Source organism: Magnolia sinica, chromosome 19, assembly GCF_029962835.1.
Source record: "Magnolia sinica isolate HGM2019 chromosome 19, MsV1, whole genome shotgun sequence".
NCBI classification, from domain to species: Eukaryota; Viridiplantae; Streptophyta; class Magnoliopsida; order Magnoliales; family Magnoliaceae; genus Magnolia; species Magnolia sinica.
In genome coordinates, this window is record NC_080591.1 from 4,207,189 (window position 1) to 4,232,954 (window position 25,766).

Here is a 25,766-nt window from a genome sequence, read left to right on the forward strand (position 1 = left end):
GGTAGTGATTTTTAAGGAATGAAAATACGAAATTACACTCATATACTTCTTTAAGAAGTAATAAAATTCAAAACTGAAAGGCCCACGTGGTATGCGTATTCCAATTTGTTCAACATATGCCTTTCTGTTGAATCTGCCATTGGTCCAATCTTCATGATAGGATTTATTTATTGGATGAGTTGGGTGTCATGCGCGTACAATGTTAGCACCACAATTCTCGACTTCATCACTTTTAAAAGAAAAAAAATTATAATTTTATCCATATAATGGCAGTCTTATTTTTAGTAGAAAATTTACAAAATACTACTTCATTAATATGTTATTCACATCATCTTCAAAAATATTTTCAATAAGCTACTTGATTAATGGTTATCAACAGAGTGTTTCACATAAATTTCTTAATGAAATTGGGTTGGCCCTCTAGCAAGGGGTTAGTGGATGGAATGAGCCCTGCTATGATGTTTACGTAAAATCCATCCCGATGATCTCCAGATGCATCACCCTATATTATGCTTAAGAAAAAAAATCAAGAAAAAAATCCGCCCTCGAAATTGACAAACTATTTCTCTTGGTGTGGCCCATTTGAATAATAGATGAATCTTATTTTTAGGTCAAGCCTAAATTTTGGTGTAGCGTCTAATGATTGGAATGGACTTTATGTAAATATCAGTGGGCCTTGAAAATTTTAAGGGTAGATGTCGCTCTCCCAATTGTTTCCTTAGGTGTGTCCCTTTTAAGTTGTATGTCACTCTACTTTTTTATCCTTAGGCCTAACGTGAGATTACACATCTAATAGTTAGAGTGGATCTCACCCGAATTGATACCAAGACGTCAGTGTTGAAACAAGGTATCTCTCACTCTACCACTTGAGCTTTGGATCTAGGTGTGAAACTTTTAATATATACCCACCCTTGATATCCCTCGAATTTTATGGCATCCAATGTGATGTGTATGTAAGATCCACTCCATGCATTAGACATGTTATTTTACATTAAGCTCAAGCTAAAAAAAAAAAAAAAAAACAAGTTAACATGTGATTCAAGTATCACATTAAAGGATGCAATTAAGAGAGAGTCATCCACTCCTAATTTTCACTGATCCACCATGATAATTATATAAAATCCACTTCAGCCATAGATTCCACGCTAAAATTTAGGTACGAAGGCAAAAATAAAGCTTATTCGTGATTACACAAGCTACACCAAAGAAAACAATTTGAAAAATGAGCATTACCTTATACACTATTTTTAATTGTGTAGCCTACTTAATCATGAATCAGCCTGACGTGGCATGGGGATGCTCTCTTGGTTGGGATGGACTTCACGTAACATCACGGTGGGGCCCACCCCTGCTGCTAATGTCAGACCCTACTTCGGCTAAGAAATCTATGATAATTACTTATACTAGTAGGTGGCTTATTGAAAACCTTTTTAAAAAATATACCAGGATGTAAATAATCACATAAATAAAGTAATATTCTGTAAAACTCCCTTTCTTATTTCTTAGAGTCGTTATTTAGTAAAATTTAGATCCACATGAATTTTGCGGCAAAAATAAAGGTCAAAATTTGATAATCTCCCCTAGAAATTGTCAATGGTGGGATTTCTCACCGTAGCACGAAGCAAGATCTCAGAGGCCGATTTTAAATCCACACCGTTCATACATAATTATTTGGGGCGTCCTTCATGGGTATTGGCGCACCGTAGTACCAAGTACAGGGCTGTTTTTGTGGGCTCCACATGCGGATTGGATATCATCCAAACCGTCCAAGTGGTGCACCGCAACATGATATCTGACCGTAGGAATCGGGCAGATCCAATCAGCAGGTGGGCAACGACATATAAAACAACAGAAAACAGCCCAAAAGAACCCCTAAATTACGTGGGGTCCACCTGATGATTCCACTGGCCCGATTTTCTGGCGGTCCCATTTTCACAGTGGTTCGTACCTCCTGGATGAGTCGGATGTCATCCAAAAAGCATGGTGGGCCCCATACTTTATTTGGGTGCTTACGGGTTTTCCATTAATGTCCATGATCTGGACAACCCGAAGATTAAATAATCGTGATATTTTGAGTTGGGGGTGCACGTGATGATGTGATGCACCTTTTCAACGGATCAGATGTTATCCACAGAGCATGTAAGGTCCAAAACAGCCCAATGTCAGCTTTACTATATTTGATGATGTGTGGGAGCGGTTGGAATCATTCATGCATGCACCATGATCCATATGGGCCACGTGGAATGATGAATTGCCGTAAAATCAGTCCAGCAATCATTTTGCTTGATGAAAATAATTTTTAATTAAAAAATAATAATACTATTCGTAAAGTAATTTTGTTTTTTTTTTGTTTTTTTTGTTTTTTTTTGTTTTCATCAATTGCTAGTAAAATTATAACTTTGGTACTCTGGCAGAGAATGTCAAGAGTGAAGTGCGGCCCTTACCATGGAGCCTTCATTTATGTATGTATTTTATATCCACACCTTCCATCCTTTTTTCATGCTCAATTAAGGGTATGAGCCGAAAAACGAAGAAGATCCAAGTCTCCGGTGGGCCATACTATAGGAAACAGTGGTGATTGAACACTACCGTTAAAAACTTCATAGGGCCCCGTAATGTTTATTTTCCATCCAACCTGTTGATAAGGCCACATGAACCTATATAAAGGGGAAAAAACAAATATCAGCTTGAATCAAAACTTTCGTAGCCCATTAATGGTGCATCACAACTTTTTCCTATGTTACGGTTCACCTGAGAATTATATCTGCTTTATTTTTGGGTTCATGCCCTGAAATGACCGGGCAAAACGCACGGCATGGTTTAGAATACGTACATAAAAGTGGGCCCCCACGGTAAGAGCCGCACCATCTTCGGTGAGGCCGGGGCCGCACCTAATCCGCTCTGATCTCTGAGCATGACAGATGACACGCAAACACTTAGCAACGGCATATGTGGTATTCAGGTGATTAAAGCAAACTGTCCAAGTTATGAGTCCAAATTTAAAATATCATCTATGACATATAGTCGTAAAGCTACTTGCATACATCACATTCAACTAATTTAAATTATGCTGTCCAAATCATGGGTCTCAATCAAAATGTATAATGCACTGAATATTACGATTTTTTTTTAATTATTTTTTTTTTTTAACACACGCACACACACCCCCACCCCCACACACTCATGCTAGTGGAATTTCACCGCTTAAGTCTTTTTTTTTTGTTTTTTTTTTTAACACATGTACGCACACCCCACACACTCACGCTAGTGAAATTTCACCACCTATGGATACTCAAACCCTTGACGGGGTGTTGAAACCCCTGAGACTCTACCACCTGAGCAAGCGTAAGGACCCAATATCTAATAGTCCCGTTTCAATAAAGAAGCGTCCACGAATTAGAGGCTATGATTGTTTAACCAATTATATTTTAAGACCATGACTTTAGTGAAATCCAATAAATTTTAGTCAGCTTAATTTGCATTAATGTACCCCACATTTAGAATTTCTGAGTTCTTATCGTACCAAGTGTCATATTTTACACAGTATTAAATAACTCTCTTGAAGCATTTACTTCCGGTGAAAGCGGATTGCCTGTTGCACCCGTCACAGGGATATCCCGTGGCACGGGGTGGCCGAAGCTCTGTGGGGCCACTGTGATATATGTATTTTATCCACGCTGTTTATCTGTTTTCCCAGATCATCTCAGGCATGAACCCAAAAATAATGTAGATCCAAATCTCAAGTGGACCACACAAATAGAAAACGGTGGGGATTAAAGGTCCACTGTTGAAAAAATCCTAGAGCCCATTGTGATGTTTTCCCATCCAACCTGTTCATAAGGTAAAACAGACATGGATGAAGGGAAAACACAAATATAAGCTAGATCCCAAACTTCTGTGGCCGCGGGAAGTTTTCAATGGTGGCTTTTAAATTCCTACTGTTTTCTATGGTGTCGTCACTTAAGCTTCAGATCAGCATATATTTTTTGGATAATGTCCTACAATGAGGTGGCAAAATGGATAGACAACGTGGATAAAACACACATACCAGGGTGGCCCACATAGTTTGGGCCGTTGTGCACGGACATGCCTATGGCGGGCGCAACGGACAATCCGCTTCCACCATGGTGAATCAAATACAATTTTTAAGGGAGCGTTTGGTTGGACCAAATATCACACAATTTCATAATATTTCACTATTAATCCTTACAATTCAATGAAAAATTTCACAATATTTAATGAATTTTCGTGTGACCAAACACCCTTAATCGATGCATCATTTCTTGATAAAAGTTGTGATAGTGCAAGCATTTCATTTAAAAATTATTTGCATTGGTTGGACCACTGAATTTATAGAAGCCTTATCTGTTGTACTTCTTTGGGAATTCGGACTTCTCTGGGAATTCTGATAGTTTTTAATTTTCCCTGTAAAACAGAGGAATTACAGTATCCTCGACAAGAGGCTTTCCATAGTACACTGGGGTTTCTGTAAGGTCCCATCTATTAGTAATCCAAATCATTGGTCTGCTGCATTCCAACGTGGATTGATAATAGCACGAAATTCTCCAACAGTGGAAGATCCTAGCCACCGATATTGGACACTTCTTCAGTTGAATGTGAACCGTTGCATATTCCCCTTTCAACCGTTTATATTTAGGTTACAATTGAAGTATTGGAATTGTCCCATAGATGAAATTTTTGAAGGCAACAGTTGATATAAGGTGGGCCCCGGAAGACCAATGGTCTGGATTACTGATCTATGAATTCCAATTTTCAGAATCGGAAACCCGAGCAATCTGTGGAAAGCCCTGTACCGTGGATCTGTGATTACTCCAAAATTGACACATGCATCAATGTGTACGGGGATATGATGAATTGCATAGCACATACACCGAATAATCGGTGTACGCGCTCTCCACCATGGACGCGGATTGCGTCCTTCCCCCACCCGGACGGTAATCCGTCCGGGCAGGGCTCTGTGGGGCCCACAGTGATGTAAGTGTTTTATCCACACCGTTAATCGTTTTTCTCAGATCATTTTAAGTATGGTGAAAAATATTAGGCAGGTACAATTCTTAAGTGGACCACAAAGTGGGGATTGAACGTCCACCATTAAAAAGTTCTTGGGAGCTGGAGAAGTTTCGGATCAAGATTATATTTGTGTTTTCACTTCATCCACGTCTACATGACCTTATTAATAGGTTGGATAGTAAAAAAACATCACAGTGGCCCTCGTAAAGGTTTCAATGGTGGGTGTCATTATCACTGCAGCTTCCTTTTGTGTGGTCATATGTACCTCTAGACCTGCCTCGTTCTTTACGTCATAACTTAAAATGGTCTAATAAAAGCGATTAACGGCGTGGATAAAATACTTACATCACTTTGGGCCCCACAGAGCCCCGCCCGGACGGATTGGTAGAGGCGATCCGCGTCCCTCCATCTCCTAAGGTGGGTCCACATCTCGCACGTCGTGCTGACGTGTGCATGAACGCGGATTCGCTGCGATCCCGGATCCAGCCAAGTGGGTGCGAGCCTGACAGTGGGGACCACCTTCGTGCATGCGTTGTATATCCACGCCGTCCATCCGTTTTGCCAGCTTATTTTAGGCATAGATACAAAAATGAAGCAGGTATAAATTTATGATGGACTACACTAAAGGAAACGGGTGATTGACCGCCCACCGTTAAAAACATCCAAGAGTCCACCGTAATGTTTATTTGCCATCCAACCTGTTGATGAGATCATACAGACCTGGATAAATGGAAAAAACAAATAGCAGCTTGATTGAAAACTTTTGTGGCCCCAACAAGATTTTAAAGATGGAAATTCAATCCCTACTACGTGGTCCACCTGAGATTTTCATCTGCTTCATTTTTTGAGACCATTCTGTAAAATAATATCGAAAAACGGATGGACTGTGTGGATATTCAACGCATACTTCTAGGTGGCCCTGACTGCCAGGGTTGCACCCACTTGGCTAGATCCGGGATCGTAGCTAATCCGCGTCCGGCACTTATTAATATGAGGATGCTCTGTTCCCCATATATTGTTTGGACAAGCTATAAATACGGGGGACGCGGATTGCGTCCTACCATCCGTCCGGGCAGGGCTCCGTGGGCCCACAGTGATGTAAGTGTCTTATCCACTCTGTTCATCGCTTTTCTCAGATCATCTCAATATATCATTCTAAAAATGAAGCAGGTCCATAGCTCCAATGGAGCACACCAAATGAAGCTGCAGTGATAATGACACCACCGTTGAAAACTTTCTAAGGGCCACCATGTTTTTTTTTTTTTTTTTATAATACCATCCAACCTATTAATAAGGTCATGTGGACGTGGATGAAGTGAAAACAAAAATATCAGCCTGATCCGAAACTTCTCCAGCTCCCAGGAAGTTTTTAATGGTGGACGTTCAATCTCCACTCTGTGGTTCACTTAAGACCTGTACCTGACTCATTTTTAGGCTAATACCTTAAAATTATCTGAGAAAAACAGTTAACGGTGTGGATAAAACACCTACACCACAGTGGGCCCCACAGAGCCTGTCCGGACGGATTAACGTCCGGGCGGGGGTAGGACGCAATCCGCGTCCATATATGGGGACAAGTGGGTCCCACGTGACCACAGTATATAGATGCCGTTCGATATTTATGTGTGCAAGTGAGTCATCCATGATCGCAGTGCATCACTGGCTTGGAAGGTTTCACTGTGAATGGAACATGGTCCCAATAAACCCTGATCAGATGATCACATCCATTCAAATAAGGGCTTCCAACCTGGGCCGTTAGAGCATTTTTGTTCCAACCGTCCATTTTCATGTTCTTAACTGGATGGGTGTAATTACTCGGTCACCGCTATATTTTGGGCCAGGTGTAACACACTGCCGTTTCCTCCCATCCAACCGTCTTCTCTTTTACCATAGGTGAGCCCACATAGGAATTTACACTGCCCTAAGGTACAAACCATTGGTACCGTTCACGACTCTCATCTACCTTTTGATATTTCATAGAGCTTGTCATTTCACACCAACCCACTTCATGGCATTCATGCATCAAATTAGGTCATTTATAAAGTATTTCAAACCGTTGACTCATATCAGGAATGGACGGTGATGAGGTCCTTGAGATATGATAATTGATTCGTTGGAAGAAGGAGCGAAAGTGGTGGTATACCGCACACGTGTACCAACATGGTAGATGTGTGCGAGATCTGGATCAGTCATCAGGTGGTACTACAACGAACATGCTTTGGCCTAAAATCAGCTTGTTCCATTAATAAGGTGGGCCACTTGTTTACATTTTCCTGGTACATGTGCGGCTTACTATTGAATGTGGTACGCCAACGTAATTTCGAGCGAGGTCATGGATGAGTGGACTGGATCTCGCCACATGTGCCATTTGGCAGGTGCATGCTATGATGCGAGAGTAAATAGAAACAGTTGGGAGTCTCAATCACCATGATCATGGTAATGGAATGTAAGGCGCACATCACATGGTCCCAAATGCTAATTTTTTTTTTCCCAGCACGATGTGAGATGTGGGGCCCACATCGCATCACACCGTTAATAAGGTGATGGAGACTCGCTTCTTTTCTTATCTCTACGCGCGAAAGAAGAACCACACGACCCCGTTAAAAAGCAAGAGGTAGGCACTCGCGCAGATTAAGTAGACCACTTTCGTCTTGGGTAGGTAGCAACTGACGTTCACCAGCATGCATCGCCCCACGGGCCCCACTTTCACGGAAGGATGATTTGGAGCCGTCCATTTCTGTTCGCTATCTGCTTATGGGCAGAATCAGTAATCACCGTGAGAGGATGGTCCTGACCATTGATTGGTGAATTTAATTGTGGACCGTTGAAAATTTTTAGTGTTAAACGGTAGAAATTAAAATATACATATCAATCAACAGAGTCATCCGTTCAGCTTGAATTTTGGAGTGAAGCCCATCCATAGTTGAATTAAAAATATGTACGGTTCCGATTATCAGATAATGGACGGTTCAGCTTGAATTGGAATGTGGCCCATCCGCGGTTGGTTTAAGAATATGGACGGTTCCTATCATATCATCATCTATCCATGTGAGCCCCAACGTGAGCCTTTGTCAGGTCTTAAACAAATGTGAAAATCAGAAGCAGCCCACCTCAGAACCGCACGCCACGACGAAGTCCGCGTTGAAAATCGTTGTTGCTGGATTTTACATACAGACAGTAGTCCTATTATTATTAAATTTTATTTTTTTTTACACACGCGCACACACCACCACACACTCACGCCGTAGTGGGATTTCACCACCTATGTGTACTCGAACCCTCAAGAGGTGTCCTATTATATATATATTTTTGGCTCTATTTGTGGTTAGATCCTGGCCGTTAACTTGGTGGCCGTATCTGTGGATGGCTCTTGGAAAAATATGAAGAGGTCGCCGCTTTTTACCCGCCCATCTGTTTCTACGTTTCGCAACGGTACAGCTTGGTAATGTGATAGTTGATACACATGCCTTGATAATTGTGACTTTACAAAAACTTTAGCTAAAATTGAACCGTTCAAATCCTGGGACCTAATCTAGATAGGCCACATACCTAAAATGAGATTAGTTGAATGATCGTAAACTCCGATGAAAGTACATTTGTTTGTTGAATTTAGACCGTTAAAATCTTTCTGCTTTAATGTCGACTAATCCACTAGTTACGACATAATTTCAGAGTAACCTTTGGTTAGTTGAATCATCTGAAGTAGGCCCCACAATTTGGACGGTTTGATGAGTTAAGTATATGCCACGTGTACATTCTAAGTGCATGCTTACGAAGCATCACGTTCCTCCGGAGTATTAATAATACATATTTCCAGTGATCCTATCCGGATCATCCGTTAACCTTTTCAGTGAAGAACGCAGAATGTCCGTGCAGGATCTTGTCCCATCAATTGGACAGCCAGGATGATCCCATCAAAACTTTTTTGGCCCCACAAATATTTCAACTGTAGACGTTAAATCCTCGCTTTTTCGGCCCACTTGAGGATTGGACCCGGTTCATTTTTGGCCTTATGTCCTAAAATGATCTCAAAAAACGAATGGACGCGGTAGATCTCTCATAAAAATCACAATGGCCCCACATAGGTTCCCAGCGCAGGAACTTCCTGCGAAAGGCTTTCGCAGGGAAATCCGCGTCCCCTTGACAGAGTCGCCGTTACACCTTCCATACGTCGCCCCATCCGTCCCACAACGAATGAGCGCCCATCGCATGACCGGTCTATGATAGGAAAATATTTGTTAAGAGATAAGAAATCTAGACCGTCCATTACAATCTATGATCAATAAAACGTCAAAGATAACTTATTTTGATGATTTCATTCATACTTTTAAAAGACTTTCAATCAACAGTCAAAAAAAAAACCAACCAAAACTTAATGAATACAATAGATCAGTCATCTAGAATTCTGACATCAGTGTAAATATCTACGTTTCCCACCAGATGGACATTCTTGATCGTCTGAGCACAGAGCCACGTGTCCCGAAACTAAGCAATGTACGTCAAGCGCAACAGACGAAACACTGTTTATCTAACCACGGTTGCATCCCTAACTACCCGTAGTTAGTTCAAAACTAACCAGGGTTAGCGATTCTATATTAATGGAGTCTCATTAGACTGCATGAATAACCGTTTCGCCAGAGATTTTAGAGCGCGGAAATTCCAAAGGTCAGTACCGATCCTATTTCTCGTCGGAGAAATACCTGAAAGAAAGGAAAAACGAATTTTCATAGAAATTCTGCTGGTTTCAATTCCTTTTATCTTTCCTTGCTCCAATCTGAATTTCACGTCAGCAATCGGAATCGATTTTTCTCGGATCTCGAATCCATTTCTCTGTAATTTTCTGATTTTCCGCTTCGAATAGAGTCGATCCGAGCTTCTTCTTTTGGTTTTCAAGCTGATTTGGAATTTAGATTCTGGCGAATTATCTAATTCTCTCGAATTCCGTTTCTTGCGATTTGTTGCAGCGGATCTTCTTGTTCAGTGGGAATCCATTTTCCATAGAATATGCAATTTTCTCTAATTTTCTGAAAATATAAAAACGTAATTTCATTTTATTTGAAATTTTGTATTGCAGAAGGAAGATATGGGGACAGAATCGTACGAAGAAGCGATTGATGGACTGAAGAAGCTGCTGAGGTGAGAGATCTGCTTCTCGTCAATTCTCAGCATGATAAATACGGCTTCATTTAATTAATTTTTTAAAATTCGTTTATGGTAGCGAGAAAAAGGAGCTTGGACCGGTTGCAGCGCAGAAAATCGAGCGGCTGACGACCGAGTTACAGGCGCAGAGCGGTTTTAACCCGTTGGAGAGGGTAAAAACTGGGTTCGAGTACTTCAAGAAGGAGAAGTACGAGTAAGTATTTCTTCCGTCAGAAATGCCATGGTTGCTTGTGTCGCGCATGGCAATTTTTTTATTGTGTAAGGGCATTTGAGTCATTTCACATTTCACATATAATTGAGAATTACAGTCGTACTGTATATTATTAAGACTTAACTCGTAGGAAAGAACTATGAAAATTAGCGGTTTTAGGGATGGAAATATCAAATTTCCCACCCCATCTATACTACAGTTCGTTTTACCATCTGGTTGATGGCCACCATGGTTTTTGGGTTGTGATGAACAAGTAGTGGGCCCACCACGGTTCGTTGGACATGCATGCCACGTGTCCGATACCTGCATGCGCGCATGTGGATGGTCCTAATCTACTGAGGCAACAGCAATCCGCGTCGCACCCTTTGGATAGTCAATGAAAACGGAATAGGACAATGACGTAAATACCCCTGGGAATCATGGAATTTACTGTATAAGTTTCCGTTACCATCTCAATTCATTTTGATCTCGGGGTTTGTGTTGCAGGAAGAATCCTCAACTCTTCGACGAGCTTTCCAAAGGTCAGAGCCCCAAGGTAAAAATCTTTGCCCCTGCACCTCTCAACCTTGCAGGGGTCCTTTTGTCAATTCGATAAAATAGTGTTCGGGCATACGGAGAGCTCGTTTTGCCCCTTTTGGCTCACGGGCGAGCTTGTGGGACGCGGATTGCGTCCTACCCCCGCCCGGACGGTAATCCATCCGGGCAGGGCTCTGTGGGGCCCACCGTGATGTAAGTGTTTTATCCACGCCGTTCATAGATTTTGTAAGATTATTTTAAGGTATGATCCCAGAAATTAAGCAGGTCCACAGCTCTAGTGGATCACACCAAATGAAGCTGCAGTGATAATGACACCCACCGTTGAAGCCTTTCTAAGGGCCACTGTGATGTTTTTTTTACCATACAACCTATTCATAAGGTCATGTAGTGGATGAAGTGAAAACACAAATATCAGCTTGATCCGAAACTTCTCCGCTCCCAAGAAGTTTTTTAATGGTGGAAGTTCAATCCCCACCTTGTTGTCCACTTAATCCCTGGATCTGCCTCATTTTTCTCTCATACCATAAATTGATCTTAGAAAAATGATGAACGGCGTGGATAAAACATTTACAGGTGGGACCCACAGATCCCCGCCTGGACGGATTACCGTTCGGGCGGGGGTAGGACGCAATCCGCGTCCGACAGTTATATTCTTACCATCATAAATAACAGACCGTCACATAATTACGCTTCTGAGATGATCCTAGCCACTGATTTAGGAGTTGAATGCAAGAGATTGAAAACCTTCTTTTCATTGTTCTAAATTCATGTGTAGCAACTGATGGTCAGAGTCATCACTTCAGAACATGGACGGTTCTGATCATAGGACCACTCAGCATGTGGGCCCCAGTGGATGGCAAGATAATAATACCATCATAACCAGAAAAACGCCCATTTAATGTGTTAACCATCATCATCGGCAATGCCCAAATTTGCTCGATTTGGATAGAGTGCATGTCTGCTGTGACTACGTTCTGATGGTGTGCATGTGGATCAGCATCATGCATTCGTAAAAGCGTAGCTGTACAGGATTGTGCATGGATACAGTCCAGGTGGCATGCGTGCATCTCATCCAAATCGATCAAATCATAAGAATCACTGAGAATTGCCAATAACCCAAAGATCACATTGATCTGATGATTCCAACGGTCTAGTTAGTGTACATTTTGCATTCTAATTTTAGGCCGCCCTCTGATTTTCTTTTTGACCGTCCGCCCTCTGGGAATGAACATACACTGTTGCTGGTTGATCTAGTGTGGATATTGATTTTTGAACCATACAAAGTGGGTCCCACGATTTGGGTGTTTAACATTGAGGTAGGCCCATGGCCATGGGAATGTGCATGTCCACAATACTCCATAATCCTGCAATGTACTGTGTAATTCCAGCCATGATCGCATCTTTTCGATGTTCATTCGTTACTGTTGTTCTTTTCTCCGTATTGCAAGGACGGTAGCATTATAAATTGTACTGCCTTTCTGCTGTTAAAATGCCTGCAACCTTTTACTTCCTATTTGGCACTTACGGAGAAATGTGAAATCGGCTCCCGTGCGAAGATCGGGGCCGTTCATTAGATAGGCTGCCTCACTGAATATGTGCTCTGGCCCAAAATTAGGCATAGTGGCCCACTTGTATTTATTGCGGACCTTTGGAAATTTCATCACTATAGATATCCTTCTGTACAGTGATGGCCCACCTTATGAGCAGACTGGCCTAATTCTTAAGCTAGAAAACACAAACCTTCAGGCAGAGTGGCCCACTTGTATTTATTGCAGACCTTTGGAAATTTCATCACTATACATATCCTTTTGTAAAGTGATGGCCTACCTTATGAGCAGACTGGCCTGATTCTTGAGCTAGAAAACACAAACCTAGGGTCCCTCCCTGATCAACGGTCAGTACACGCACGGTTCTCCATGCTGGTAAGTATGGAGTCCCCATGATGAGTTCACCTGCGGTAAGTCGCGTTCTCATGTGCTCCTGGCCCTTTTCTTTTTGAAAGAGATTTGTACGCATTTGGTGTTAAGATAGAGAAAAACTTTGATAGTCTGGCCGAGAGTGATGGATGATACGCAGGTACTTAAAAATCACCAGGAAATTGCATACATGACATACAAGTAATTTAAATTGAGCTGTCCAAATTATGGGTCCACTTTAGATGTATCATGAACAAAAAACCTACACTGTTTTGAGCATCTGACTTTAGGATTGAAATACCCAATGGTTATATCTTAACAAACAGGTCTCCAAGAATCAGAGGTTAGGATTGATAAACCAAATCTTGTTTTGGGGTTCTGACTTAACGGTAGTGCGTTCCACAATTTCTTTCCGGTTTAATATGAAGATAGGCATGCCACATGTACAATTTCTAAGTGCTAGTGTATCAAGTGTCAAACTCTGCTAGACTATCAAATAGCTGCCCTTAATTATCCATGCTCCCCTTCATAAAGCAAAGCTGTTAATAGTATACCAATAGAAAAACACAAGCCCCACATGTACTTCAGATCCAGACTGTTGGTTTCATGGATACCATTGTTGATGATGGATTCCCCAAAAACCTTTAGATTGAAAGATTTTTATTTTTATTTTTATTTTTATACGTGCACTCACACCTCACACACACTTATGCACTCACGCCACAGTAGGATTTCACTACAATGGGTACTTGAACCCATGACCACATGTTAAAACTCTTGTGATTCTACCACCGAGGCATGAGTAAGGACCCATAGATTGATAGATCTTAACTCTTCAATCAATGGGCTATAGTTAGTTCGCTAACAAAAAATGTATATAAATTACCCAGAAGAAATAGTGAAGATTCTTTATTGCAATATCTTTGAGTTTGGAAGATCTTAAGAGCATTCCCTCATCCACTGCAAAGCCCATTAGATCAGCGTTTGGATTGCTGAACCAGAGGCCTCACTTTTACAGACTAACCAAATGCTAGGATACGGATCCATCACGACCTGTTAATTCCTGTCGGTTAGAAGCTGAGAATCTGAAACGCAGCACAGCCAAAAATGCAACAACGGAATATTAATTTGTGGGCCATGATGTTCCTGTCTTTTAGCTCGAGCCGAATGTACCTTAGCTGTCCATTCCCATGTACCTTAGCTGTCCATTCCCATTTAGGTAGCTCTTAGTAATTGAATATGACACAGGGAGTGACGTAATTGAATCCACGATGGATAAAAGCAGGACTAATTCCTAATAACTTCGAAATAATTTGATTGACAATAGAAAACTAAATTACAACTATTTATATAAGGTACTCAAACCTAGAATGGAGTTTTATAGACACTTTATTCCTACTAGGCTTCAGGATTTTTGGCCAAAAATAGTAATTGTCTAATTTAGCCCAACCACGTTACTCTCTTAACTTTTCTAAGAACTTTTAATGTTGGGCACGACTTTTATCACTCAAAGGATCAAAAGTAATACTCGAACTAAAACTTACTATTTATAGTAAAAATGAAACTAAATGTGACTTTTGACCGTCGATCTGATGGAATCTTGAAAATCCAGCATGGGCAGCCCGGCATCACTGTGTTGGTTGGCTTAAGTAAGTTCTCCTACCTTAAAATTATATATAATTTGTCAAAAAAATCATCCCGGTTTGTGAGATACGACTAATTTAAGGTCATGATGGTCCAAATCGTTCCTGCCTCCTGACCTTCTCGGTCCATCTTTGTCATGAAAGTGTCTGCGACTTTCACTACATCAGAATATTGATTAATAATACCATGAGAGAAAATCCTAGAATGTTTATAACTTTCTTTCGCTTATCCATTTACTTTGTGGACACCCTTAAAAAGTTGTATGAGATTGAGCAAGATCACCATGTAGAGCCCACCTTTGATTGGCAGAACCCAAAATACCACACCTGTTGAACAATCCTGACCCTCGGTTAAAATGGATGTCAAATGGAAAAACCAAAACGTGCTCCAATACAAGTGATTAGGATCATGGTTAAAACCCCACTTGACTCAACCGGAGTTGACTCGACTCACCCAGATTTCACTGAGACTTGAGAAAAACTAGATCTGATCATGACTCATGACTCGGTTAAAACTCCAAAACTTGACTAGACTCGAAAAAAGAAAATTCGACACAAACTCTAAGAAAAACTTAACTCTGCGCAACTTGACATTAGTTACGTATTACTTGTACTTTCTGAATATTAAATAATATTGAAGAATCGTTGAAAAACTCAAATGAGTTTGTGAGGAACTTTCCCAAGTTCTTTTGAGCTGGCTCGAATCAGTTGTGCTTCAAGTCCAGTCTAGCTTTTGTGTTTTTAAACTATTGCTAGGATTGTGAAATAAATCTGATTTTTGGGTCACGGCACTGGGACATCCTATATAATACCTATCCAATTGTCGGTTTGGATCTCGTACACGTGTGCCGAGCATTCGAGAAAGAAGTCATGATAAGTTGAAGAAAAGAAAGTGACAGCTTGTTATTGCCCCAACTTGGTTTTCTAACCACCACAAGAAATGTGCAACTACTTAAAGTTCTTCATGAATAGACCCTAGAATATCCCATGGATAAAAGCAGTGATTTTAGCTCTTTTGTTATTCCACTCTCCTTTCTCTTTCTTCTCTTTTCTTTCTTTCCTTCTTTCCTTCTTTCTTTCTTTTATTTTTTTTAATAGAAAACTTTGATAGTTTGGCAGAGTGTGTTGGATGATGCTCAGGCACTTAGTTATTTCTTTAAAATTGTCGTACGAGGCATACAAGTTATTCAAATCAAACTGTCTAAATTATGGGCCCCAGTTTAGATGTTTCATGAACCAAAAAGTAAAGATTATTTGATTATCTAAGCATCGATCAGTTGACACTCATTGGACAGTTAAAAATGAAAGATATCCAATGGTCCTTCAACAAACCGGTGTCCACGAATGAGAGGTTGGCATTGTTCAGCCCTTCTGATTTTATGACTGGCATTTTGCCACAGTGGGCTCCAGAATTTAGTGGGCTTAATTTGAGTAAATGTAGTTCATGTGTGCAATTTCTGGGTAACTGTGTATCAAGCGTCCTACCTTATCAGAGTATCAAATGACTCCCATTTCTTCTTACCCTTTTAGTGCCAGACTGCCAGCCATGTTGGGGGACTCAAGAAAAGTTGGGGCATAAAAAGAGTGGAGAGTGTTTGTCGGTTTCTTTAGTAAAAAAAAGAAAAGGGAAAAAAGAGTGGATAGTATTGGGAGATCGTGGGATCTTCCATCAGAAGCAACGTCTGATTGGTTGACGCACGTCATGTCTACATGATCAGAAATATTCATCCAGTGGGCCCTGCCATCGATTGCCCATATCCCTAAATCACTCTAATATTACAGTCTATCAAAGGATTTCTTCTCATTGAAGGCCAGAAACTGAGTGGGTCTCATCTAATCAGAGGAGACTTTGTAAAGTGATGAACCGAAGGAGGGGGCACTGGACATATGGCCCTTATCATGATTTATATTAAATTGTCTGTTTAGATTAAGGATGCACCAGTTGTTGCATCTAAACCTATTAGCCACTGCGTGCTATCATGTGGAGGGCATCTGAGCTTGCAAAATGTGGCTCCCATCTTGAAGATGGCGATATACAAAAATCAGGTCAGTCCATTCATCAGGTGGGCCACACATTTATGTAGAATCTGGACCCTTAGCGAGTTATTCCACCAACATATCATCAACTGTCTCGGTGGTATGTGGATGGGCCCATTTGTCATTGTTTCTTCTATCTGATCAGACTGGTTGAGCATATCCTGGCCATTGATAAATATATAATCCAGGCCAACAGTGTATATTATGCCATGAATGTATCATCTATGCACTTTCATCTTATTCTGAGGGACAGTCTTTTTCCCAAACTCGATGTTTAATCAGCCCATGGCGCATTTTAGCAGTACCATGTCTGGTTCACTTACAAACTTCCATTGCTTCCTTCTCTCTTTTGCAGTTCATGGTGTTCGCATGTGCGGATTCCCGCGTTTGCCCATCACATATCCTCAATTTCCAGCCTGGAGAGGCTTTCATGGTCCGAAACATCGCTAACATGGTCCCACCATTTGACAAGGTCCGGATGCCATTATTGTAGATTAATCCAATCATTTTTCATTAATTCCTCGCTATTATTTTACTTAATAGAATCATGTGGACCTTGGCTGTGTATTGCAGACTAAATACTCTGGAGCTGGGGCTGCTATAGAATATGCAGTATTACATCTTAAGGTAACTTACTCATATTCTACTTTTCTTTTTTTACTTTCATCTCTTTATAGAAATGATTGTGCTGTAGGAAGGGCTGGTCCACCAAACCAATGCTTGTACCTAACCCAAAAAAGAATATCTTCATGGTTTCAAGAAGCAGATGAACTCTTCTGAGTCGACTCGGACTTGGTTGGACCCGATACAGTTAGATACCCTTAGTCACCTAGATGATTCATTGCTGACTCGGATGAGTTAGGCTGATTCACTCCTGACTCAACTCGAGACCTAACAACTCGGTCTGAGTCATGGAGTCGTTTAATCATGAGTATTATAGACCTTTCATGAATAGATGATATATCATTTACAATTTTTCATCAAGTATTTTATTGACCCTACAAATCATACATGTGCTGCCCCTGCCTTTTGTTAATCCAATTTGTTCATATGTTGGGCCTCATGGCAGATGAGAGATACCCAAAAATCTAACCCACAAGATAATCCTAGTCACTGATCGGGTTCGTTGTCGAATGTGGACCACTGGTTATAATTGTCCTTTTCATTAGATGGCTAGTTCCATCTGACATGGCACGTGTCAGTGCATAGATCATCTCATGTTACCTGAATGGGCCCCACATGTACCATTGTTGGGTCAGATAGAGCTTTTGTCGTTGAAGTAAGACGCACTAGTTGGATTTTACTCTTTATTTTAATAGAAAGAAGATAAAAGCACGATCTAATACAAAGTTTCTTTATGGTACAAAAGTGCATTGAAGTGCCATTAAGTGCATTTAGATACATCTAACAGTCTCTAGATATAGTTGCATGTTTAAGTGCATGTTTAAGTTCATCTAAGTTAAATATACTTGATGATGTAATTGGATGAACATGTTACATGCACAAAGCTTTTTATTGAATCAAGGTTCAGTAAGACATTTGGGCCAACCTTCTTGTTCATGAAACCAGACAAAAACCCAACAAATAAAACAAGGTTGGGTCAACCTGACCCATTGCCAACCTTCCTAAGTTGGTTCGCCTATAGATCGACTTGACCCATTGCCAGCCCTAGTCTTAATGAAGTGTTCCTGTTTGGACAGTTCAATTGGTCGCCCGACTCTTGGGTTGCCAACATTGCTCTTAAACTGCACCTATTAGGAAAGGACCCGGACTGATCTGATTGACGCATTGTGGATTGTTGGTATCCAGAGCTTCTGTTGATTGTTTGAAATTAGGCTGGATCGGACCATGAACACTTAGTGAGCACAATTTTTTAGCCTGTCCCTCACATGGAAACGGTCCTGTTAATCAGATGATGCCCGTTGATGTGTTTATTTAATGGTAGAAATAGCTTTCCACAAAACTCTGAGATTAGACATTTTATATAGAGGGCAGTTCATCTCCAAGTTATTCACCTACATGTAAAAGTTATTTATCTGCTTATTCACTTGCTCATGCACTATTGCCTGTTTGGGGCACACATGTTGTGTGTATGCCATCCGACCTTCACATTAAGTGGGCCCCACAACAATTATGGATGTTCCAAAATCAATCGTAGCTAATAAATAGGTGAGCTATATCATCTAAAATAAGGAACAATCACTCAAAAGTCTCTAAATTCATATGGTGGCCCCCATGATGCTTAGATCAACTATTTTTGGGTAACCCTGCTGGAGAGGTTGAATTCCAAACGCACAACACAGTGGGCGTCTCGTGCAACATTTGTAAAATAATCTTACTCAATAGCGACTTGTAGAGTAACTTGCCTCTTTTATCTATTGCGCTTGTGTTTTGGTATATGGATCTTGTATTAATTAATTGAATATTCTGCAGGTGGAGGATATTTTAGTAATAGGACACAGCGGTTGTGGTGGGATAAAGGGACTCATGTCCATCCCGGATGATGGGTCCACCAGCACGTAAGTAGTGGAATCTTCTTCCTTTTCTTTCGGAGCTCTTCTTTATAATAATAATAATAATAATATATGTGGGAGAAGTGGGAGATGATAATGTAGAGAAAGGAGGAAAGAGCCATCTCTTCTTAGCACCCATGGCAAGACGATGTATCAATCTGGAACTTCATTTGGTTCTACCTGTTGTGGATGTAAAATGGTAAAAAATACGTATAGATACAGAAGCTGTTAATGTCCTGCGATAGAATGAAAACAATTGATGTCCTAGGACTGTCTAATACTTGTGATTTTTGAAACATACATCCATGATATAGCCCACTTACATGGACAGCCCTGATTGACACATCACTCTGCCAATCTTCTCTGGAGAAATGGTTTAACAAATTCCTCATGGTGGGGGCCCGCACAGCTCTTATATATATATATATATACACAGAGCCAACCCAATAGATAACATCTAATTGGAAGGGTTGGATGTCACATTTAATTACGCTGAATATTATCCTTTGGGTGGACTTAAAACTTGTTGTCCACCTGTTGCACTCGAGACCTCCTCTTTAGATAATGAGAAGGCTTCAGACGACTGGTTGGACCATGATTTACGGTCCACAAAGAAAATGTCTTTGAACTTACTGTGTTGGTGTGACATCCAACCTTTCCAACAGGTTGGTCTCAACATGAGGGTTGTCTTGTGAAAAAGTCAGCCCCGTCCACTCATTAGGTAGGATGGCCGTACTATAGAAAACAGTTTTTACCTAGTGCTAAATAACAAAATACAAATGTGGTCCACTCAATGGGCGGCTCTCACTGATTTTTGCACAAGGTAATCCCAATTATGGGCCAACCTATCGGATGGGTTGGATTTTACACACACATGAAAGGTTGGGGTTCTTTGGTAGGTGGACCGTGATGTATGGTCTAACAGGTTGGACTTGATACCTTCTCTTTTCAAATGACACGACATGGTTTCTTTTATTAAATGGTTTTTTGTGACAGTGATGGCATGTTGCTTGGCGGTCTTATCTAAGCACTATTTGTCTACTTTTCCTGATTGAAATTTCCTGGTCCTGATGCATCTGTCTGCCAGTTCTGTAATGCACCATTCTACGCAGATGGATATCATGGTTTGGTGATCCAGACCATTGATCTGATGGGCCTTATTGTTTTTGTTGGGATTCCTCAAAAATCTCCATGTTAGACGTTTCTGACCCTTCAATCAATGGCCTACAAAAAGACAGTTTTAAGGAATAAACATACCAGAGGGTCCAATAAAATGAAATTGGTCTGGTTAGGATCTTCTAACACGGAAGAGTTTGGGCTCATTTCCCATTCACGGCTGGTCTTGTATGGGCAGGGTGCATCAGGACTGAGTCAGACTAGGTCGGGGCGAGTCATACCTATCTTGTGTGTATGAGTGTCGCGTTCTAAGTCTCCATATATATTTTTGCAGAGCCTTCATAGAGGATTGGGTAAAGATCTGTTTACCGGCGATGCAGAGGGTAAAAAAAGCGAACAGCGATTTAGCCTTCCCTGAACTATGCACCAAGTGCGAAAAGGTGGGCCCTTTATCAATCTAAACCATCTATCTGCAGTTCCAATGTTTCATCATATAATTTTAGTGTCTGAATATACACTGGAACTCGGTGTATAAACCACCTATATCCATCGATGTGTGCCTGATCGTTTACTCTCATATCAATGGACAGTAGAGCAAAGAGGTATGACGAGTCAGTGCCTCCCGTGTTTGTCAATATGGCACTTGTCAATAGTAGACCCTTCATCAAGAGGGCCCCATGGTGAATATGCCTTGGCCAAAAATAAAAAATAAAAATCTGAATGGTCCATCAGGTGGACCATTAAAAAAAAATCTGGCAAGGCTCACCTGGTGAATTTCCTGGATCTTTGCCTACTGTTGGAAGGACTATGTAGGCTACAACAGGCATAGAGCATGGATAGGCACCGACTCGACATGAGCCCATTAATGCAGGATAGCTGACTAATCGAGTCATATTGCGTTTGTCCAAAATCAAACAATTAATCGGACGGCTTAAGAACACATCCAATGTTGTGATTCATTCCATGACGGACCATCCAACAAATGAGCCATGAATGGGATTTTCCAGCGCCCATCTGAGAGGGCACTGGTGCAGTATTTACACGAGTTCCAGTGTCTATTTTGTACAACATGCTCCAAATTCATGGTTGGCGGATCCCACACCGTTTTTATTATAAGTGGCCCACTCGATTAATGGATCTGATTTGCTTGGGTTACTGAATGTGGGTGTGCAGGAAGCAGTGAATGTATCACTTACAAACCTACTAACGTATCCGTTTGTGAAAGAGGGGCTGGTGAATAAAACTCTAGCTCTGCATGGCGGGCACTACGATTTCGTTAATGGATGCTTTGAGATGTGGAGTGTTACATACGAATTCACTCCCGTTCTTAAATTATAAGTGTTGATCAACGGTGATGATGATGATAAGAGCCTCTTGTTCCCAATCTTTCTGTTTTTGTCCCATAAATCAATGGTGTCTGTCCTTGTGTTGTAAGTTAATATAATAAAGATTATCTGTCTATGTGTGCAGTGTCGCTGGCTTTATTCCCCTTTTATGTACCTTGTGGATTAAGTAAATGTATATGTTAATTAACGTGGTCTGATCATGATTGGATGGCTGGTGTGATTTTAGGAAGAGTGGGGCCCACAACCTGGATGGCCTGCACTTGGTGAAAATGGCGGGCCTGGATAATATCAAACGTATGGTGGCATTGATTGTTAAAACTTGGACGTATTGCTTGCAACTCTGACCCTAAGTTTGGCTTGACTCGCCACCACCCCAACCAACCCCCCATTGGGCCTGATCCAAATCTAGACAACGACTAGAGCTGGGCATCGAGTCGAGTCGAGTCGGACCGAGTTAGGGCTGACCCGACTCGATCCGGTTTTGAAATAGGCTTGACCTGAACTAGACTGACTCAGTACTGTGTCCAGCATATATCTAAACCGATCCGAATCCAGGTCTGGCATGGACTAATCCGGACCAAGTCTAACCCGGTTCGAGTAGGCACCAATTCAGAGAGAGAGAGAGAGAGAGAGAGAGGAGGGTGATAGTGGTGGGCTTGGACGAGGGTGGAAGGGAGTGGAGAGGAGAGTCAGAGAAGAGAGTGGTCGCCGGATCAAGTTTCAGGTCAAGTTACTGGATAACTTGAACTCGGCTCATTTTGAGTTCGGATTGGGAGAAACCTACTCGGTTTGGACCAACTTACCCATTCAGTTCGGGTCAAGTCAGGTCCTAATGAGTAAGACTGAGTCAAGTTATGCAACTCGAGTGATCCCCTGCCCAGCTCTAACACCGACTGTGTGCATTGGTCTGAGCCCCCACAAGTGAGAATTCGAGACCAACCACAGCCCATGACTCATTACCGTGTGGCCCCTATCCAACCCAAAAGAAAAAAAGAAAAATCATCAAGCCCAAGTCCAACCTGACCAGATTGAAATTAAATGGATTTCTGCTTTAAGAATGGATTACGGCACATATATCATATGTATCCATTCTCTATTAATTTATTTTGGGTTTTGGGCTAGGTAGGGTTGGGTCATCTAGCCCACCCATTAATAAGCATCATGGGTGGGTTAGACGGGGGTTGGAGTCGAGCCTAACCCTTTTTCAATACTTCAATGGGTCACATTTTCTAACCAGAGCCAACCAACAACCCATTTAGCTTGACCCAAACTTGCCTCAGAAGTGGGTCCGGTGAGTTGCTCCACGGGCTCATCTCACCCATTGACACCCATATCTGCAGACCTCCAATTATCCCAAGGAATGAGAATTCAGTTGTAAAGGGAACCTTAATTTGATCCCATTATGGGAAACGATGGACCCCACCCAGGGATTTGTATGGACAGCTACCAAAGCATTAGTAGAAACCAAATAATTTGGTGGTCCAGCAGTCACGTCCGGGCCCCACTAATATATAACTATATGCCGGTTGATAGAGAACCAAATGAAGGAACCCCACATGCCTACCCAAAATCACAAAAGTACAGTCCGAATGTCACGTCTTTTTTTTGGCGGTCCCACATCTAAAAAATAAAATAAAATTTTATGGCAACCACCCTATGTGTTTGATAATTGAGTGGAATTACAGCCGTATTTTCAATTCTGACAAGTGGGGCCCATGCTTTAGCAATCCACATTATAACACTAGCCTGTTGCCTCCGGCATGGGTGAACCATGCTCCAAAACCCTCCTCGATGGGGAAAAATCATGTTTTTCTTTTTCTTTTTATTGCCAAGCTGACTCAGTCTGACCCACCGAACGATCCCAATTACAGACGAAAGCATGGACTATTACAGAAATCCTAATCATAATGTATGTGAGCATCTGATCTTAGAGAATCCTAAAACTAGAAATCTTGGTCTAAAACTTCGGGCTGGATGAGAAAGAAATGAAGTTTGGCTTGTTGCGCAAAATATCCTAATTCTGCTTCTACTTTGTACTCTGGGAGTGTGTGGAGGTGTGTATAATATTAGAAGTCCTGCAGAAACCCATGATCTTCGGCAAGAGCTAGGCACAGCAATCTAAGAGATGGAAAAAAAAAAAACGTACCATCTGTATATGAATAAAGAGATGCTCCAGTGCTCCCAGTTGCGTCGGTTTGTTTGGACAGTCCAATTGATTGATTTGAATTGTCCATTAAGTTCAGAACACTGGTCAGATTATCCAATCCATCATTGAAATGGCCTTATTTTCTATAGCCATCCATTTCCTAAGCCATGGATGGTATACAAAGGCGATTCTTTAGAATCATAAGCAATTTATGATGGTCCCTAGGAAATAGATGAATCAAATTCTTGCTTAGACCTATTTTTGTCTAAATGGTTTTGACCGTCGTCCACAATTAGGGTCATTGATCAAATGGTTAATATTTGTCAGACTTGTGTGATTTTTTCATGGTACCCATGAAATGTGCATTGGATCCAATGAACAGTCTACATCAATTGATTGGACCTTCAAAGAGTCCCTATGCAACTAGGAGCACTATAAGAGCACTTGAGCATTACGGGAAGAGGAAAGATGGGAGCCGAGCTTTACCGCATTTGTCACTGAATTCTTTGAATGAGTTTCTCCACCATAATTCTTTGTTGTATCCCGCGGCTCAGCATCTCTGAGTTCATGATTGCATTCCCAACAAGAATGACAGTGCGTGGAGAGGACGCATTCACCTAAAAGAAGAATATACAACTGAATGTTTCACCTAGTATCCAAATGACACACACACAAAATGAGGAAGCACTTTGCTGAAGCCTATGCTCAAGTCCAGACATACCAACCTGGCATGTGCTCGAGACACCCAAGCCGTGAATCTGGTGGGTCCCACCATGTTGATATGGCCCAAGAATCAGCCCTGTCAACTCATCTAGTGGGCTACACATGTATGAAAACTAGCAGCCTGCTTGATGAATGGACTGGGCCTTATTTTTTGGGCCAGTCACCTACATGGCAGGGGTTTGCCTGTGGGCTTATCAGTACTTGATTAGGACAAAAAACAAAACGGGAGCTATTAACTCAACTAAAAATTTCGAGAAATTTCAAGGGATTTTTTCGAGCATTTTTATCATTTCCTAACAAAACAGGCCAGTTCCATCTCTCAAAGTCAAAATCTGATTTGGCACTTTTCACCTATCAGATTTAGGCAAGAGGGGTCATCCAGCATACTGACCCTTCAGTTTCAAAAATGACAAAAATGCCCTAATACATATTTACACAAAGCTTCCATAAAGGTTTACCAATCGACACGACATGTTGAAGGCAGGCGATATTATCCACAGGAAAATCGTGAATGGTAAGATCATTCATGTAAATCATGAAGTTCGGGCCCTATAAAAATATTGAAGCTCCGAAGAAGAGCCTGGGAAGCTCAAACATCTAGACACAGCCAATGAAAAGAAAGAACCATACCCAAACACGGCCATTTAACCGAACAGCTATCTCGAAGGACTGTTTCTTCCCAAGAGCCTCGAGAACTGGGCATGTTGGAGAGCTTAGCAACCTAATGATGCAAAAGAAAAACGACAATCAAGACCATTGCCAATCTCTTGTTGCTTTCCATTTGGATCTTCGACCTGAATGGAAAAGGAGCTTAATGTTTAGAGTACCCACATTCGTGCTAGGCTGGTGGATGTTTCAAACATGTAACCATCTTTTAGGGGACCGAATTCCGAAGCTTTCCCACTGGCTATAATAATGAAAAAGAGGGAAAGAAGAGGCTGGTATTTGGTAAGCTTCTCATTCCATGGATTAAAATTACAATGAATATATCAACAATTAGTTCGATTTAGCTTAGTAGAAATGTTCAAATAGATATTGGGTGCTTTTATATTTTTGGCAGCAGATGGGGATGCGCTGCCATCAAATCAATATAAGACAACTATTGATATGGGCCAGCAAAAGCAGAAGATCGGAATCCCCTTTTTCGCAGTTTCTGTGATGCTGAGCAATATCAGACACGGATCCAACGCATACCCATTTTACACCATATCCTGACATTAGGGGACTGACCAATCTGAGTTCAGGTTGGGTCAGGTCAGTTAGGGTTGGAAAACTCCAACCCGATTTGAAATCGGGATGGCTTCGGTTGAGCAATTCAGGTCAGGTTGGTAAAAATCGCATATTTGGGTCGGGCTGGGTTGGGTTCAGGTCGGGCACCTGAGGTTGG

General features: G+C 41.4%; 2 protein-coding genes and 1 long non-coding RNA gene across 10 annotated transcripts in view; 2 read left to right on the plus strand and 1 right to left on the minus strand.

Moving 5' to 3' along the window:
* The window catches only part of LOC131235576 (carbonic anhydrase 2-like), a 29,599-nt gene extending 7,974 nt beyond the window's left edge, over positions 1 to 21,625 (plus strand). For 2 of the 3 annotated variants that reach the window (XM_058232782.1, XM_058232783.1), the window contains exons 2-9: positions 10,106 to 10,167; positions 10,250 to 10,384; positions 10,889 to 10,937; positions 16,891 to 17,007; positions 17,109 to 17,162; positions 18,969 to 19,054; positions 20,499 to 20,604; positions 21,338 to 21,625. In XM_058232782.1, coding sequence (XP_058088765.1) covers positions 10,106 to 10,167; positions 10,250 to 10,384; positions 10,889 to 10,937; positions 16,891 to 17,007; positions 17,109 to 17,162; positions 18,969 to 19,054; positions 20,499 to 20,604; positions 21,338 to 21,502 — 774 coding nt within the window. In that variant the 3' untranslated portion in view covers positions 21,503 to 21,625. Of the gene's footprint in view, positions 1 to 9,602; positions 9,697 to 10,105; positions 10,168 to 10,249; positions 10,385 to 10,888; positions 10,938 to 16,890; positions 17,008 to 17,108; positions 17,163 to 18,968; positions 19,055 to 20,498; positions 20,605 to 21,337 lie in introns of those variants that run through there. The other variant, XM_058232784.1, reaches the window with a different exon arrangement.
* The window catches only part of LOC131235577 (uncharacterized), a 58,451-nt gene that overhangs the window by 16,401 nt on the left and 16,284 nt on the right, over positions 1 to 25,766 (minus strand). For 2 of the 6 annotated variants that reach the window (XM_058232791.1, XM_058232786.1), the window contains 4 exons: positions 25,211 to 25,286; positions 25,010 to 25,100; positions 24,143 to 24,273; positions 23,463 to 23,628 (listed from right to left, as the gene is read on the minus strand). In XM_058232791.1, the coding sequence (XP_058088774.1) occupies positions 24,151 to 24,273; positions 25,010 to 25,100; positions 25,211 to 25,286 (290 nt within the window). In that variant the 3' untranslated portion in view covers positions 23,463 to 23,628; positions 24,143 to 24,150. Of the gene's footprint in view, positions 1 to 23,302; positions 23,629 to 24,142; positions 24,274 to 25,009; positions 25,101 to 25,210; positions 25,287 to 25,766 lie in introns of those variants that run through there. The other 4 variants (XM_058232790.1, XM_058232785.1, XM_058232788.1 and 1 more) reach the window with 3 other exon arrangements.
* Positions 20,611 to 20,988, plus strand: LOC131235578 (uncharacterized). The gene is made up of 2 exons (XR_009166220.1): positions 20,611 to 20,887; positions 20,925 to 20,988. It is a non-coding gene; the product is annotated as an uncharacterized LOC131235578 (long non-coding RNA).